This window comes from Gadus chalcogrammus, chromosome 5 (assembly GCF_026213295.1).
Source record: "Gadus chalcogrammus isolate NIFS_2021 chromosome 5, NIFS_Gcha_1.0, whole genome shotgun sequence".
NCBI lineage: Eukaryota > Metazoa > Chordata > Actinopteri > Gadiformes > Gadidae > Gadus > Gadus chalcogrammus.
Genome location: NC_079416.1, coordinates 1,194,982 through 1,210,822, shown reverse-complemented (window position 1 = coordinate 1,210,822; position 15,841 = coordinate 1,194,982). Strand labels below are relative to the sequence as shown.

The 15,841-nt window shown below is 49.5% G+C and overlaps 1 protein-coding gene across 1 annotated transcript in view; it reads left to right on the top strand.

The window, feature by feature from the left end:
- Window positions 1-3,091: 3,091 nt before the first annotated feature.
- Window positions 3,092-15,841, top strand: part of ccdc88c (coiled-coil domain containing 88C) — a gene marked incomplete at its 5' end in the record, with an annotated part of 40,422 nt that continues 27,672 nt past the window's right edge. Inside the window, 5 exons of the mRNA XM_056590534.1 lie at window positions 3,092-3,409; window positions 12,390-13,172; window positions 13,447-13,574; window positions 14,296-14,437; window positions 15,628-15,780. Of these exons, the coding sequence (XP_056446509.1) occupies window positions 3,092-3,409; window positions 12,390-13,172; window positions 13,447-13,574; window positions 14,296-14,437; window positions 15,628-15,780 (1,524 nt within the window). The remainder of the gene's footprint in view (window positions 3,410-12,389; window positions 13,173-13,446; window positions 13,575-14,295; window positions 14,438-15,627; window positions 15,781-15,841) is intronic.

Sequence of the window (15,841 nt, the reverse complement as noted above, 5' to 3'; positions counted from 1 at the left end):
ACAATGCTTTTTGGCAATAGATCTTATACCGTTGGAAAGCCTGTATAGTTCCCTTTCTAATGGTGCCCCATTTGTAAGGGACATGCACTTGAGGGATGAGCAGTAGAGCTGAGTATGTGGGTTGCGCCCATGAAAAATATGCCAAATCTTCTCTGCCAATGCCAAACAGCTTATTCTGCCATTGACTCGTTTGGTGTTTGGTGGATTGGATGATTGAAGTTTGGTTGGTCCCCAGCCTGGTCACACACTGCTGTGGGATGGCATCCCATTCTTCAACCAGCATTTGTCACAAGTCAGACAACGTGGTTGTGTTGGTCACTCTGGCACGAACAGCACGCCCAAGCTGTTCCCACAAGTGTTCAATGGGGTTGAGGTCAGGACTGCTAGCAGGCCAATCCATCCTCTCCACTCCCATATTCTGGAAGTAGTCTCTGATAAACCCCGCCCTGTGGGGGCGAGCGTTGTCATCTTGGAGGATAGAGTTCGGTCCCAGACTGTGGAGATATGGGATTGCCACTGGTTGTAGAATCTCATCTCTATATCTCTCTGCATTTAGATTGCCTCCAATGATGACAAGCCTTGTTTTTCCAGTGAGGGAGATGCCCACACCATCACACTGCCTCCACCAAAATATGTTATTCTATCTGCAGCAATCAGCATAGTGTTCTCCGCATCTTCTCCACACTTTGACCCTACGATCCAACTGCCGAAGGCAGAAGCTGGACTCCTCACTGAACATGGCGTTCCTCCACATGTTCAGGTTCCAGTGCACGTGTTGCCGACACCAGGGCCTGACAGTGAATGGCAGTCATGGCAGGACTCCTGGCGGCCCTATGAGACCGGAGATTGGCTGCGTGTAGTCTGTTCCGGATTGTCTGGGCAGAGAGCCGTCGGCCATATCGTCCTGCAAACCTCGATTGCAAATCTGTAGAAGACAGCCTCCGGCACCTAAGTGCTGACAGGGTGATGAAATGGTCTTCTTCGGGTGTCGTCTTCTTGGGAAACCCACTTTGCTGCCTGTCTTTGACATCCCCCATTATATGGAACTTGGCCTTCAGTTTGGAGAGGGTACTAGGGCTCACTCCAAATAATGCCGCAACTTGGTTTTGCGGAACACCAGCTTGAAGTTGCCCTATCGCAAGGGCCCTATCCAAATCAGTCAAACGCGGCATGCCGGTCTTGGACCAGACACTTACTGACTGTAGCTGTACTTACAGTAGTAGGGTAGGGCCCATGCTCACAGGTGCTGCCAATCAGGTGCCAATCAGGCACCTGATTGGCAGCACCTGGGTGGGTACCAGAAGCTCAAAACAAGTGTCAATAGCAACAGCAAAATAACCTGTTTGGCAATGGCAGAAAAGATCTGGCTAATTTTTCATGGGCGCAACCCACATACTCAGCGCTGCTGCTCATCCCACAAATGCAGGTTCCTTACAAATGGGGCACCATTTGAAAGGGAAGTAAATGCAAAAAGCATTGTTACCACAGAGAAATAATCGACCAAACACAAATCTCCTTACTTTAAGTTTAGATGATAGTGGGCCCCTAACACAGTATTTGAAGACGTTCCCGAAATTCCTCCGTGGTGCAGAATTACAGCCACTACCCAGTCGCACATTGAGCTTTCCCCAAACACACTGTTTCGGTGTCTGTAGATTTATGCAAATGAGGAGGAGAGAGGCGGGTCAAGGAGGAGGGTGAGGGTGTGGCCCTGAGCGGCTTGCGGCCACGGAACCATGCGCTGTTTACAGTGGATGTATCGCAATGGCGAGGCGCACACAGCCTTTGGCAGTGTTCTGTAAATATTCGGGAGTCATGGAGCTCTATATCTAAATAATATCATATTATACATCCATATCTATATCATATATATTATCAAGGCCAAAAGTTGTGAAGATATATAGAAGATATTATGGATCTCAAACGACTGCAGCGGGTTCTCCGACGTCTGTGGTTCTTCCACGTCCTCATCAATCTGATGTAGACTGAACGAAGACATGGAGGTGAAAGGGATTGTTGCCCGCGATTGTTGACCTGGATTTTCTCCCGCCGGAGCCTCGCCGCCTTTGCAGCGGGCATCGCTTAGGCACCACCGCCTCCTGCAGCGGGCAACGCCGAGGCGTTGGTCCCTCGGCAGCGGGAAGCGGGGCTCAAGTGGGAGACAATCGCTGGCAACAATCCCTTCCTCCTCCATGTCTTGGCTCATGTACTTCAGGGAGTCAAAGCAAAAGTTCCTTTCCCGAGACTGTAACCCAAACTACAGTCTCGTTGTGGAAATACCAGAGACGTCAAAGAACTGACGTGTTATGCGCCATAACAAAAACAGCAGAACGGTTATCCAGATAAAAAAGAAGTGTACAACACTAGCGTTACAGTCTTGGAGCTCTATATCTAAATAATATCATATAATACATATCATATAATACATATTATCACGGACAAAAGCTGTGTGCACCTCCAGACGATATTATGGATCACAAACGACTGTGTTGGGTTCTCCGACGTCTCTGGTTCTTCCACTTCCACATCAATCTGAAGTAGACTGAACCGCGCGCTGCCAGCTGCCCACTGCCAACTGCCAGCTGCCCGCTGCCGGGCGGTGGTGCCTCAAGGCAGCGAGCAGTGGGCAACGGGGATCAACAATGGCTGAGATAACCCCCACTACAGTCTTGTGGAAATACGAGAGACGTCAGAGAACTAACGTGTTATGCGCTATAACACCAACAGCAGAACGGTTATCCAAATAACAAAGGATTGTACAACACTTGCGTTACAGTGTGTGTAATCACACACACACGCACACGTGGCGCTGGCAAGGTCTTAGCTCATCGTCTCATTGGCGGGCCAAATTCTCTGGGCGGGCAAGGCAGAGAAAGGGGTGGTAGCTTGGCCCCTTATGATGACATATGGGGCCACATTCCAAATCAGCGCGCTTAAGCTTCCATCTTTTCAAAGGCGAGCAGGATACCTAGTGCTCGTTTTACATCGATCGCAAGTTTTAGCCACTGGGGGACCATAGGCAGGCTAGGGGAACTCATGTAATGTTAGAAAACCTCATAAAGTGAGATTTTCATGCCATGGGACCTCTTAAAACACCCCCAACTCATTCTCCCCATCCAATCAGATTTCCGAGCTGGAGCGTGAGCGGCAGCACCTGTCCGAGGCGGTGACCTCACTGCGGGAGCGGGCACAGGCCAACAGTGAGGCATGCGTCCGCGAGGTGGAGGCGGAGAATCGGCAGCTGCATCAGGCCTTGACCGACGTAGGCAGCCAATTGGCCAGCCTGGAGAGCCAGCTGAAGTTGGCCAATGAGGAGGCGGGCTGTCTGCAGGAGAAGGCCAGACGATGCGAGGAACTGGAGCGGGAGGCGGTGCGACTGGAGCAGTGCCGAGACGGGCTGAACAGAGAGGTAGGAGAGGGGTCAAATCTTCTGGTCCATAATATAATGTCATTATAACCCAGAACTCCATAGTAATTGTCGCCCTCACATCCTTTAACAGCGACCTTGCACAGTAAACATCATTCTATTTCATGTGTTTTATTTTGATACACTTGAACTTTATTAGAACAGCTCTGCTACTTTATATTTTATCTCAAACTTTATCACTGAAGCTATTTGTTTAACTCTTATTCTTGATTTGTTTTAAACCATTTGACATTTTTTAAATAGTGTGCATGTTTACATTGTTTACTCCATTTGAACTCTGTTTGAATCTTTTCTATTGATTTAAGCTGTTCCACAATGTTTTATGTCTTAAACTATGACTTTATCAAAAAATTTGAACCTCACTTTGCAATAAAGCCCTCACCGCATTCTCTGCAGGTAATTCATTTTCTAGTAACATATTACTATTATTTCATATCAAATTTAGGATTTATAAATATAATTATTTATTTTTGTAGTTGCAGGATTAATTATTCCAGAGAGAAGCAAAAGCAACCCCTCTTTTTTTTGACCAACAATCTTCCCTGAGCCCTTTTGTAAAAAAATAAATAAAAAAGGCGATCAAGCAAGCTCCTGGCTTGATCACCAAATATGATTTTGTAACTTCTTTCGGAACTCCAATCTGTAAAGACAAAAAGTGTTAGCGCTACAAACAAAAACAGATGGTGTGTGTGTGTGTGTGTGTGTGTGTGTGTGTGTGTGTGTGTGTGTGTGTGTGTGTGTGTGTGTGTGTGTGTGTGTGTGTGTGTGTGTGTGTGTGTGTGTGTGTGTGTGTGTGTGTGTGTGACCCAAAAACTTCAAACATTAGATGTAACTGCAATTAACATGGAAAAAGCTGATTAAGGGGAAAGCAGAAAAACATATACAAGTATGCAAATCTGCCACTATAAACGTTTAACAGGAACTTAGCTGTAAGGCAAAAATATAGTGTAACATCAAACGTAACTGCTATTAAACCTGTGCAAAAATGGGTTTAATGGGAAAATGTAAAACGGATATAAAGTAACAGGAACTTGGACCGAAATGGAACAGGAAACCACCGCAACCGCAAAAAAATCTAAATCACAATCTGATGAATGTTTAGAACATGCCCATGTCCAAATGCGTGAACGTTTAATATCTTTCAATAAATTTTTTGTAATCGACATCACTTATCGAAATGGAATTGGTAAATTTGTGGTACGTAGGGAAGGTTGCACAGAGCTGGAAGCAAAGATTGCTCCTGTTGTTCCGGACATCCGCATCAGGTCTTCTCTCCTAGTAACCTCTAAAAGCTCAGTTAACCCTAGGGTATTGTTAAAACTTAAAAAACAGTTAAAGTTCCCACGTTTTTGTAATTCATGGCGGTCACCTTGGAATCCAGCAAGAAGACAGTTTGCAACTGAAGTGCTGCGTCTTCAGCTCCTCCGCAGCAGCAAACAGGACTCTTTGGAGAGACTGCAAGATAAACCCCTGCACAGAATCTTGATTTAGCAGTTACTGCATTTTCAGCTCCCCCTAACGATACCCAACTGCTCCCAAGGGAAACTGCCCAGCTCCAGAAGCAGTAATGACCAAATACCATCAAACATGAAATCACCAACTACAAATGTTATTCTGGAGATGTATTTTTGAATATCAAATTTTGCCCCCTGTTCATCATATTCAGCTCCATAAAAGGGGTTCCAAAGGTTTTCTTAAAAAGCCAATTTAGTAGGAGTTTGGCCTATATATAACTGCTGAGCTCAGATTGATGTGAGGGATATAGAAAATTACACATTCTATATTGGTCAACTGTGGCTTTGAGACTGTTATACCTTTGACATTATGGTAATAAATTGCGACACCTTCTTGCGCATGTAGCTTAAATGCCTGTGTGGTCAGGTTTTTTGGCATGTAACAATTTAAATGGGGATTGTGTTTCAATTTTAATCCCTTCAGTGACCGGGCTTTAAGAGGAATGTCTGGTTGTAGCCTCTGTTAGACATAGGCAATCAGAATTTAAAAGGAGCTGGTTGGCCTCTAGGTCTAGATCTCAAATTTAAACCTTGAATGTTTTGATAAACCAATCTGAATTTCCCTTGGGGTTGCCCCGGCTGCATATGAGGAGTGAATGTGGTCTTTTCAGTTAATTTAGCGTCATTCTTTGCATCCGCATAGATGAAAGTGAGAGTCAGCGATTTTCATTCTGTCAAGATTGGGGACGCAACTCAAGGCGATTTATGCGTGTCCGCCAACAAATATAATTTTTTCGCAAGTCCTTGCACTTTATTTACCGTCACAGGCCATGACAATCTGAGGGGTAATTGCCTTCGCCCCCATTGTTCATGTTCATGATAATGGCCATGATCATTTCTTGTATGACTTGGTAGTAGGTTAGACCTCTGATTCTGAATTTGATAATTCTTACAAAGTACGTAATGTAGGCTTGATTTATGAGGTAGGTAAAAATTATGTATCGATTAATTGTAAAGGTCAGATTAACAAAGACACATACACACAGAAGAATAATGTTTGGTTATTAGCATGCATCAAAACCATTTAATTGGATTTTAAGCCCAAAGGTAATGTGTATCAAAAGTGTTAAAGCTATGACTCTAAAGAACAAAATGTCCCTAAATGTTCACTCTAGCCTACAGCTAAATCTTATCCTGACAGACATGTGGCATGTGACATATGGGTCCAAGAGGCAAAACTGTTGAGCATGCGAAATACGCAAAGGACATGCCGATGGTTTAACTTTGACCGTTGTCATAGCGCCCCCCTATGGGACAATTGGAACCAATCCTTTAAGAAGTCAACCGCTGAGATAAAGGCATTAGCAATCCGGAAGATTAATGATACCCAAACCCTACAATAACAATAGGTCTCCACAGATACTCTGAATATCTAACTTTGATGAGTCTTACTAAGAAATGTATTCTGTATGAGCCCTAAAGCAGCTCAAATCATTTTGGACATTGAAACCTTTACCCTGCGTTCACACCAAAAAATGCAAAAAGTTGACGCGCGTCGTGATCCCATTCAAAGTGAATGTAGAGACGCGTTGCTGCTTTGCTGCCGCAGCATTTGCTGCCGAGAAAACGGGCAGCAAAACTTTGGGTTACTTAACGTAACCCTGGTTCTTTGATAACAGAGTGAGGTGTTTCACCAACAGGTCCCTCCTTGCATTTAAACGGAAAGAAACCGGTATAGAATGATTTGAGGAGGGCGGGTCGACTGTATAAGTGCAGGGGGCGGGACCCTGTGGCACAGTCAGACCTGTCTGTCAAGGACAGACGTGGTGCAATTGGAGCTTCCAGTAGTAGGTCACGCCTAGGCGATTCCCATAGTGAAACACCTCACTCTGTTATCAAAGAACCAGGGTTACGTTAAGTAACCCAAAGTTATTTTTCTAACTTCGCTCGGTGTTTCACTATGGGAGATATAGACCACTCCCGTATTGCATATGTCTCCCGAAGCTATGCAAATTCAGCCAGGCAGCAAACATCACTTTGAGTCTGGTGAGATCGTCTCCAGCACGGCTTGAGAAACGGAAGGCCCTGAGACATCCAGCCTATAAAACCTAACAAAGGTGTGAGGCGTAGCCCAGCTCGCCGCAGCACAAATGTCATGCACCGACACTCCCCTGAATAAGGCCCATGAAGTAGCCATACCCCTTGTGGAGTGGGCCCTCAAGCCATGGGGGGGCTGCAAGCCCATACTCTCATAAGCAAGAGATATAGCCTCCACAATCCAGTGGGATAGCCTCTGGCGGGACAAAGGCTTGCCTATATGGGGAGTGGCCCAGGACACGAACAGCTGATCCCCTTTCCGAAAAGCAGCTGACCGACTCACATATACATGTAGGGCCCGTACCGGGCATAATGTATTGAGTCTCTGCTCCTCCGCAGAGGAGAACGGAGGCGGGTGAAACGCCGACAGTTCCACCGTGAGACACCTATAGGTCGACTCAACCACCTTAGGCACAAAAGCCGGATTGGGCCGTAGACAGACCTTGGAGATTCCCGGAGCAAACTGCAAGCAGGAAGGACGGATAGACAATGCCTGTAAATCACTCACACGCTTAGCTGTGGTTAAAGCTAAGAGCAACACCACCTTCAGCGACACAAACTTCATCCCCACCGTCTCCAACGGCTCAAAAGGGTGATGAGACAGGGCATCCAGCACCACCGATAAATCCCACAAAGGGACCAGGGGCCTGGAAACTGGGAGCTTGCGACGCGCCCCCTTCATGAAGCGACAAACCAAGGGATGCTGCCCTGCAGGCTTATCCCCAAAGCCAACATGACAAGCTGAGATGGCCGCCAAGTACACTTTAATCGTGGAAAAGGCCTTACCCTTTTCCAATAATCCCTGTAGGAAACACAGTAGGTCCACCACGGAACACTGATATGGAATGGCGTGCCTCGAGTCGCACCAGTCCTCAAAAACCCGCCACTTGCCACTGTAGAGCCGGCGAGTGGAAAGGGCCCTTGCATTCTGAATGGTGTCAACGACCTGTGCAGGCAGGCCTGCCGCATTCAAGTTCCACATGTCACGGGCCAAGCCCAGAGCGCTACGCGGTCCGGGTGCGGATGGTAAATCTCCCCGCCCGCTTGGGAGAGGAGATCCCTGCGCAGGGGAAGGGGCCATGGGTCGTCCGCCAGGAGTTGCACTATTTCCGCCACCCAATGTTTGGATGGCCACCGCGGCGCTATCAGGATTAGCGGCAGACTCTGTTCTCTCACCCTGGCTAGGGTGGGGAAGATCAGGCTGAGAGGGGGGAAGGCATATAGCAGCACGTTTGGCCACGGATGGGCCAGCGCATCTACCCCTAGAGGAGCCCTTACGTCTGACAGGGAGAAAAACAACGGGCACTGAGTGTTTTCCAGCGAGGCGAAGTGATCTACGGCTGCCAACCCGTATCTCCGCCATATTTGTCCGACAACCTGTGGATGAAGAGTCCATTCTCCGTACAGGGGGTTTCCTCTGGACATAAGATCTGCTCCTCTGTTCAGGACAACCGGTACATGTGTCGCCCGAAGGGACAGAAGTCTGGTGCTGCTCCACAAGATAATTTCTCGAGCTAACTCGTGTAGTTTCAGTGAGCGAGTGCCGCCCAAGGACGCGTCCGTTGTCATGGTTACCCTGGACGACACCGCCCCCAGCGGGACGCCCGCTGTCAGAACCGTGCGCACCGACCACGGGCGGAGAACGGTAACACACGCTGGTGTTACTTTCACCTTGCGATTCAGGTGGCGATGGGAGCACAGACGTAGTGCTGCGACCCAGGGCTGAAAATCTCATCATCAGAAGACCCAAATGTACTACTGATATCACCGAAGCCATAAGGCCAAGCAGGCGTAGGCATAACCGGAACGATACGGTCTCTCCCCGCCTGAAGAGGGAGAGACACTGCGTGAGAGACGTTAGTCTCCTCTCTGATAGTGTGACGCGATAAGAGAGAGTCTATGTGGAGACCCAAATATTCCGCACATTGTGCGGGGTCCACACGGCTCTTTTCCCAATTTATGCTGAATCCCAGAGTCCTCAGATGATTTACCATCGTAGTAGAATCTCTGAGTGCCTGTTCGCGTGAACTGGAACATATCAGATAATCGTCCAGATAAGAGAATATTCTGATGCCGCTGTTTCTTAACGGTGACAGTGCTGCCTCCACACACCTGCTGAACACTCTCGGGGCCAACGATAGCCCGAACGGGACCACTTGGTATTCGTAAGCCCTGTTCTGAAAAGCGAACCGGAGAAATTTCCGGTGTGCGGGATAGATGGCAATGTGAAAATATGCGTCTGACAGATCGATCGTTACAAACCAATCCCCTGGACGGATTGAACGACAGAGCACTTTGTGTGTTAACATCCTGAACGTGTATTTGCGCAGGTGTCTGTTTAACACACGGAGATCTAATATGGGGCGAAGGGACGAGCTCCCTCTCTTCGGAATGAGAAAATAACGGGAGTAAAAACCCTGTTGGGCTTGCTCGTTCGGGACAGCCCTGATCGCTTGTTTTCGCAGCAGGGACGATATTTCGTCCTCTAGGATTCGTGCCGAATCCCCACTGGCCATAGAAACCAACACGTTGTTGAATCTGGGTGGTTTCATAGCAAACAGTCACTGGGAAACCGTAGACAGGATCCACGGGTGAACTGCGCATGCGCGCCACTGTTCCACTCGCATAGCGAGCGGGCTCATGTGATCGCGCCCCAACGACGTCACCCTCGGGACGCACGGGGAGAGGTCTGCCCTCACAGGAGAAGCGTGAGCTCCCCCCATGAGAATGTAGGGACCAAGACATTGTTTTATTTTGTTTTGGTTTGTGCATTTCACCCTTGTCTCTGGGCCTGGTTGCGAAAATGCAGGGTTTATTGTGTGACACTGGGAAAATGCTTGGTGGCACTGTGTCAACCATTTCCCCTGTCTCAGTTCGCCCTGAACGTGAGGCGAGAGAGACTGAGAAAGGGCCCATGGAGAACTTGGACATATCCAGGTCCCTGAACCATGGAACTCGGGGCTTTGCTCTACCCCCCCAAGGTTTATTTTTCTTCATGGGGGGGGGAGAGAGAGAAGCTGGGATTGCTAGGTCGCACGCTTCCTCTTCCCCTCCCCGGGGTGGGGAGAGCGGTTCCTGGCTGCCGCAGCAGCGAAGGAGTGTTTGCCCCATGGCCTTGGGTTCTCTGACCTAGGCTGTTGGTCGGCCTGCGGGCCAGCTGCGTGTGCTGGTCTGTAGGCTTTCTGAGGCCTGTTTCCCCATTGTTTTCCCCTTGCTGCCGCCGCGGCGGCCGCAAAGCCTGACCTCGCTGGCTGGGGTGGGCGGGGAGCCAGTTTTCATGGAAGGCAGAGATCGAAGGCCTCTCCTTCCTGTTTCCTGAGAGTGCTGGTCTCTCTCATCTTTTCCAGTGCTGGACCAAACAGACCCTTGGTTGGGTCATATGTAGCATCCATGACCTCGGCTTTCTGCGCGTCACTCAGACCGGAGAGACTGAGCCATAACGCTCTCTCACCCGAGACTGCGAGTCCCATGACTCGACCACAGCCCTGAACTGCGCCCCGTGAGGAGCGTAGGACCAGGTCATTGACGATGCAAATTTCATCCCAGAGGGCAGGGTTGGGTGACCCAGAGTCTAGCTGGCGACCCATTTCCTCTAGGATTTCAGCCTGATATGCAGACAGTAGTGTCATGGCATTGAGCGAGCATACCGACTGTGCTGCATATTTATACATCCTCTGGTAAGTGGAAGCGGTGAGGCGGTCCATCTTACCAGGCAGGGAGATGCCTGAAGAGGCGGAGAGAGAGCGACGGTTTGGGTGGAGGTGGTAAGCCACTGAAGGCTCCACAGCTGGGGGTTCGGCCAGCCCCAGCTCACCCATCCCGTGGATCTCCAGCTTTGAGCAGCCCTTGGTTGGAAGCTTGCTCTTAAATGGGCTGGACCAGTAGCGGCTAATTTCCTTCATGCAGATGGGAACTGCTGGTAAGAGCTGCTTAGAAGGCGGCTGGGCTGGTAGGAGCCTCTTGCCGTCGTACAGGTCTCTCTCTGCCCCTTCAGCATCAGGGGCTGCAGGCCATTGAATGCCTAGTTTTGCAGCGGCCCGTTTGCACACCCCGTACAGGTTACCGTCTACCGGTTGTACAGCGTCAGAGGCGCTAGGGGGTCTGGACAGTTGGACCGGAAAAGTGGAGTCGTCCTCCTCCTCCTCAATTCCGTCCATTTCGAGGAAGTCAAAGTTGGCGTCGCCGTCGCCCTCTGCGTCCTCAGCGCCCGGTTCCGCCTCGAGAATTAAATTATCGAATAGCGGGGGCACGAGCGGGGATGCCGCCTCCATCATGTCCGCCGAGCTCGTTGTCGCGTGGGACTGATGGGTGCTCGTTGAGGCTATAGCGGGGGCACCCGCCAGGCAGGGATCCTGGTTGGTAGCCACCGTCACCCTTAGCCTCCTTTCCAGAATTTTCTCCGGCATTGATGTGCAGTGAGCGCATGAATGCGGGTCCGCTAGCGAAGCTTGAGCGTGTTTAATGCCCATGCACGCTATGCACATGGGGTGGGGATCTCGGCCTGATATGGAGGCCCCACATGACACGGGGCACAGGCGGGATACAGCCTCCCTAGCCTTCGGCGCCGACCCTTTGGCGGGCGAAGGCATACCACAGAGTTCACTCGCCGTGATGCGTTCGTTATTCTCCGGGTGTTTTGGCTCAGCCAACAAGCTAATGTGTACTGTGCCGTGGTAAGCTCGCCTTGACGCGTTAGCCGATAAGCTACACCGTAAACCAGTGCACCTGTAAACAAATACAGGGTAACCGGAGAAGCAGCTCGCCTTTATGCGGACACTGCCCAGCGGGTGTAGTAACAGATAGCTTCTTACGAAGTTATTACTCAGCCGAACCAGGTTAAAAGCCTACAACTGCGTTCGGCGACGGAATCCTTGACGGCCCGTCTGTGAACTGTTAAGCAGTTTAAAGCTAACCTAGATGAGCTGAGGGAGCTTGAGTAGCTTTCTCACGGGAAGAAAGCGAGAATGATGAGGAGGGCGGGTCGACTGTATAAGTGCAGGGGGCGGGACCCTGTGGCACAGTCCGACCTGTCTGTCAAGGACAGACGTGGTGCAATTGGAGCTTCCAGTAGTAGGTCACGCCTAGGCGATTCCCATAGTGAAACACCGAGCGAAGTTAGAAAAAGAACTTGATTTGCGGCGCGTCAAAATCTGATTTGCTGCCGGGCACGGGCGAAGGGCGCGTTCATGTATTTTGCGGCGCGTCAAATGCTGCTCGAGTTGAAATATTTCAACTTTTGCTGCGAGTCAAAACTTTTGACGCGCCGCAAAACTTTTGACGCGCCGCAAAACTTGATTTGACGCGCCGCAAAACTCAGGCGTCAACGCGTTCGGGCAGCAAATGCATCTTTTGGTGTGAACGCAGAGTTACCAACTCACTAATGCTCTTCACTCACTCCTCCCCTTCTAAAGCTGGCCTCCCGGCTCTCCTCCAAAGAGCGTGCCGAGGCCCTGGAGAAGGAGGTGGCCTCCCTGGAGCAGGAGTCCCGGCGGCTGAAGCGGGAGGCGGAGGAGGTGGCGAGGCTGGGGGCTCAGCGCACTGTCCGGCGCGAGGAGGAGAGCCGCCTTCTGGCCCAGGAGAACAGGGAGCTGCGACGCTCCTCGGAGGGCTTGCGCTCGGCAGCGGCGCGGCTGGCCGCGCTGCAGGAGGAGCACAGCCGCGTGCAGCAGGAGCATGAGGAACTGGCGGGGCGGCTGGAGGAGGCTCGCGAGGAGTCGCGAGTCGAGCGCCGACAAGCCGAGCAGACGGCAGCCGCGCTGTCGCAAGAGAAGTGTCGGCTGGAAGAGGCGCTGGAGCGCACCCAAGACGAGAAGGAGGAGGCGGAGAGGACGCGGCAGGAGGAGAGAGAGGCGAGGCGGCGTGAGGCCGGCGAGCTTCGGGAGGAGAGGAGAAGGAGGGAAGAGGCGGAGGAGGAGCGGAGGAGGATCGTGACAGACCTAGAGCAGTCGGAGAAGGAGCGCAAGGGGATGGAGAAGGAGACATGGCGGCTCCGCAATCAGCTGGAGGCCAAGGAGGCGGAGCTGGAGGAAAAGGAGGCGTGTTTGACCAAGGCCAGGAAGGAAAGCGGGGCACAGGGGAAGGAGCTGGAGCGGCTGAAAGAAGCCTCGGTCAGGGTGAAGGAGCTGGAGAGGGACAGCAAGGAGCTCCAGAAGCAGGCCACTATCGACCTGAGGACCCTGGCGACGCTCCGAGAGGTAAGGGCAGCTGGATGGCTCTACTGGTTAGAATGGTGTGAATGGAGTTATATTTCAACTTTATATTATTTCTTCTTTGGTAAAAAGAAGAACAAAATGCATCATGGGTCACCGAGCGACACACGGTAGTGCGCATGCTCCCAATCGGGGAGAAGTGCAGGGCCGCTGATCCCCCAGCCTACTCCTGGGGGTGGGGAGACGGGCTATTGAGGCCGCAGACTGAAGGAGGGAATCGTAGGGGCTGCATTCCATCTGTCCTCCTCTCTCACAACAGGAGCTGGTTTCTGAAAAGCTGAATGGTCAGCAGCAGAACCTGGAGTTGGAGAGCCTGAACCAGGAGCTGGAGAAGGTTGGACTGAACCGGGAGAGACTTCTGCAGCAGGAACACAGCCTGGAGGACAGGTAACTCACACAAAACAGGAGAATCCTATGAGTCCGCAGGTGTTTGGTTGTGTTGCGCGTTTTGGTAACGCTTGCAAGCTTATCTCAGTGTTCCCTCTATATGCACCTAGCAGCCGCAGTACGTTGCTAGACAAGTATAGTGTCTCCATTATTGACTCTAGAGCCCCAAAACTTGTTCCATAGAGGCATGGGGTCTTTATGGTCCTACTACAACCTTTAGTTTGGAAAAATATATCTCTTCTTATTTTTGAGGATTTTTTATTTAGGAACAATTTCAATAGCGTTTCCATTATTGACTCTAGAGCCCCAAAACGTTTTCCATATAGGCCATGGGTCTTTTATGGTCTTACTGCAACCTTTAGTTTTGAAAAATATATATACTTATTTAAAAAATATAATATAAATAATATATAATAATATAAATATTTTTTTAGCAAAAATGTCAGTAGCGTCGCCATTATTGACCCTAGAGCCCGAAAACTTGTTCAATAGAGGCATGACCTCTTTACGGTCCTACTACAACCTTTGTGATGGGGAGAGGGGAGGGTCTGGGAAGATGCATGGGTTGGAGGCACAGACCTTTTCGATTGTTGTGGTATTTGCGTTATGTGATTTAACTGTATAGGGTGATTGTTGATATAATATATGAACGGAAAGCCATTGAATGTTACTTATTAATGTGTATAGAATTTGTGTATATCATATACATCATGTATTCCAGTAAGTACAGACTGTTGGAGTCCCGTCTGGAGGAGACTGTGCAGCAGACCATGAAGCTCAAAGAGCAGAAGATCTCCAGTTTGAAGCAGAAACTGCAGGAGAGCAACACACTCAACACCACCCTGCGGTCCGAGCTCACCTCTGTGAGGACACAAACACACACAGGGCCCTATTTTAACGGTCTGAAACGCAAGTGGGAAGCGCAAAGCGCAAGTAGCTTTGTGGGCGGTTCTACGGCGCTATCGCTATTTTACAGGCGGATAAATGACACTTGCGTCGCGGCGCAAGAACAAGCCAGAACAAGCCTCCTCCTTCCGCCGAACCGCCCCTTGGGGCGCATGATCAATCCCTACTTTATCAGCGAGTGGCGGTGGTGGGAAAAGAACGCTCTGCGGCAGTTGTAAACTAGCAACGACACATGCGCCAGTGACTAAGTCACTTGCGCCGGATGCAAGATAGGGCCCACAGGCTGCTAGTTGTTTATACATTTGATTGAGTTCAGAATCAACCTAGAAAACCCAAATGTGATGCTCAGATTCAGGGTACTGAAGGTCACAACGTGCTTTATTTCAACTACTATCTCTTAGCTTCAAATGATCTGGACATATCTGTAGTCCATGCTGGCTTCCCTCAGCTCGCTCTTTTTGAACAACAATCGTTCTATCAGGACTCCCCTCTCCCAATCGCACCAACCAGCCAGCCCAGCAACATTCGTTTACACCACACAGTGGCAACGCCAGTTAAATCCGAGTGGCATAGAACACTGTTATTTAGTTCACTCACTGGGAGGGGCTCAATATTACCCATTGGGACGTTAATCCTGACCAGACTAGTGACCGTTACTATTAGCTGCTAAATAAATAATATAAAGAAATAGTGAATATAAATAATGTTAGTTAGTAATAACTAGTAGTTGCTAGTAATGCTAACAGTAAGCAATGAGCAAACCATGTAACACTCACAACACTGACGTTGCCATTACTTTTGGTGATCTCGATTATGGGAAGTGGTCTACCTTTTTCTTTTTTTTTGCTAAATAAATAACAATAAAGAAATAGTGAATATAAATAAAGTTAGTGGAAAAAAATTTTACCTAAAAGGAAATAACTATTACTTACTGTATATTACCCATTTTTAGCTATGGTTTTGAATATGGACTTTGTGATTACCTGATTGTCTGTCCCTGTCCAGGTTCTGATTAGCTGCCCTACCTAGACTGGGTAGTACCTGTCCCTCTCTCTAATACATCCCATAGTTGCCCTCTTCTGCCTAGTAAGAGGCCTCTTCCACTTAGTTTATTTAGTGTATAACTGAATCTGTTTGTGTGCTTTAGACTCGCCAGACGGTGTCGTCTCTTCGGCAAGAGAAAGAAGAGAACTGCAACCAGAACTTACTGCCGCGGACCGTAGGCCAATCTCAGATTCAGGTGTCGGCCACAGCCGAACTGCTGCGGGTGAAAGACCACCTTATTGATCTGGAGAAGAACGTAAGTTGAGACAAAGTCAAGGCAATTGTATCCTCTGCTTTAATTACAGTTCAATTTGCTT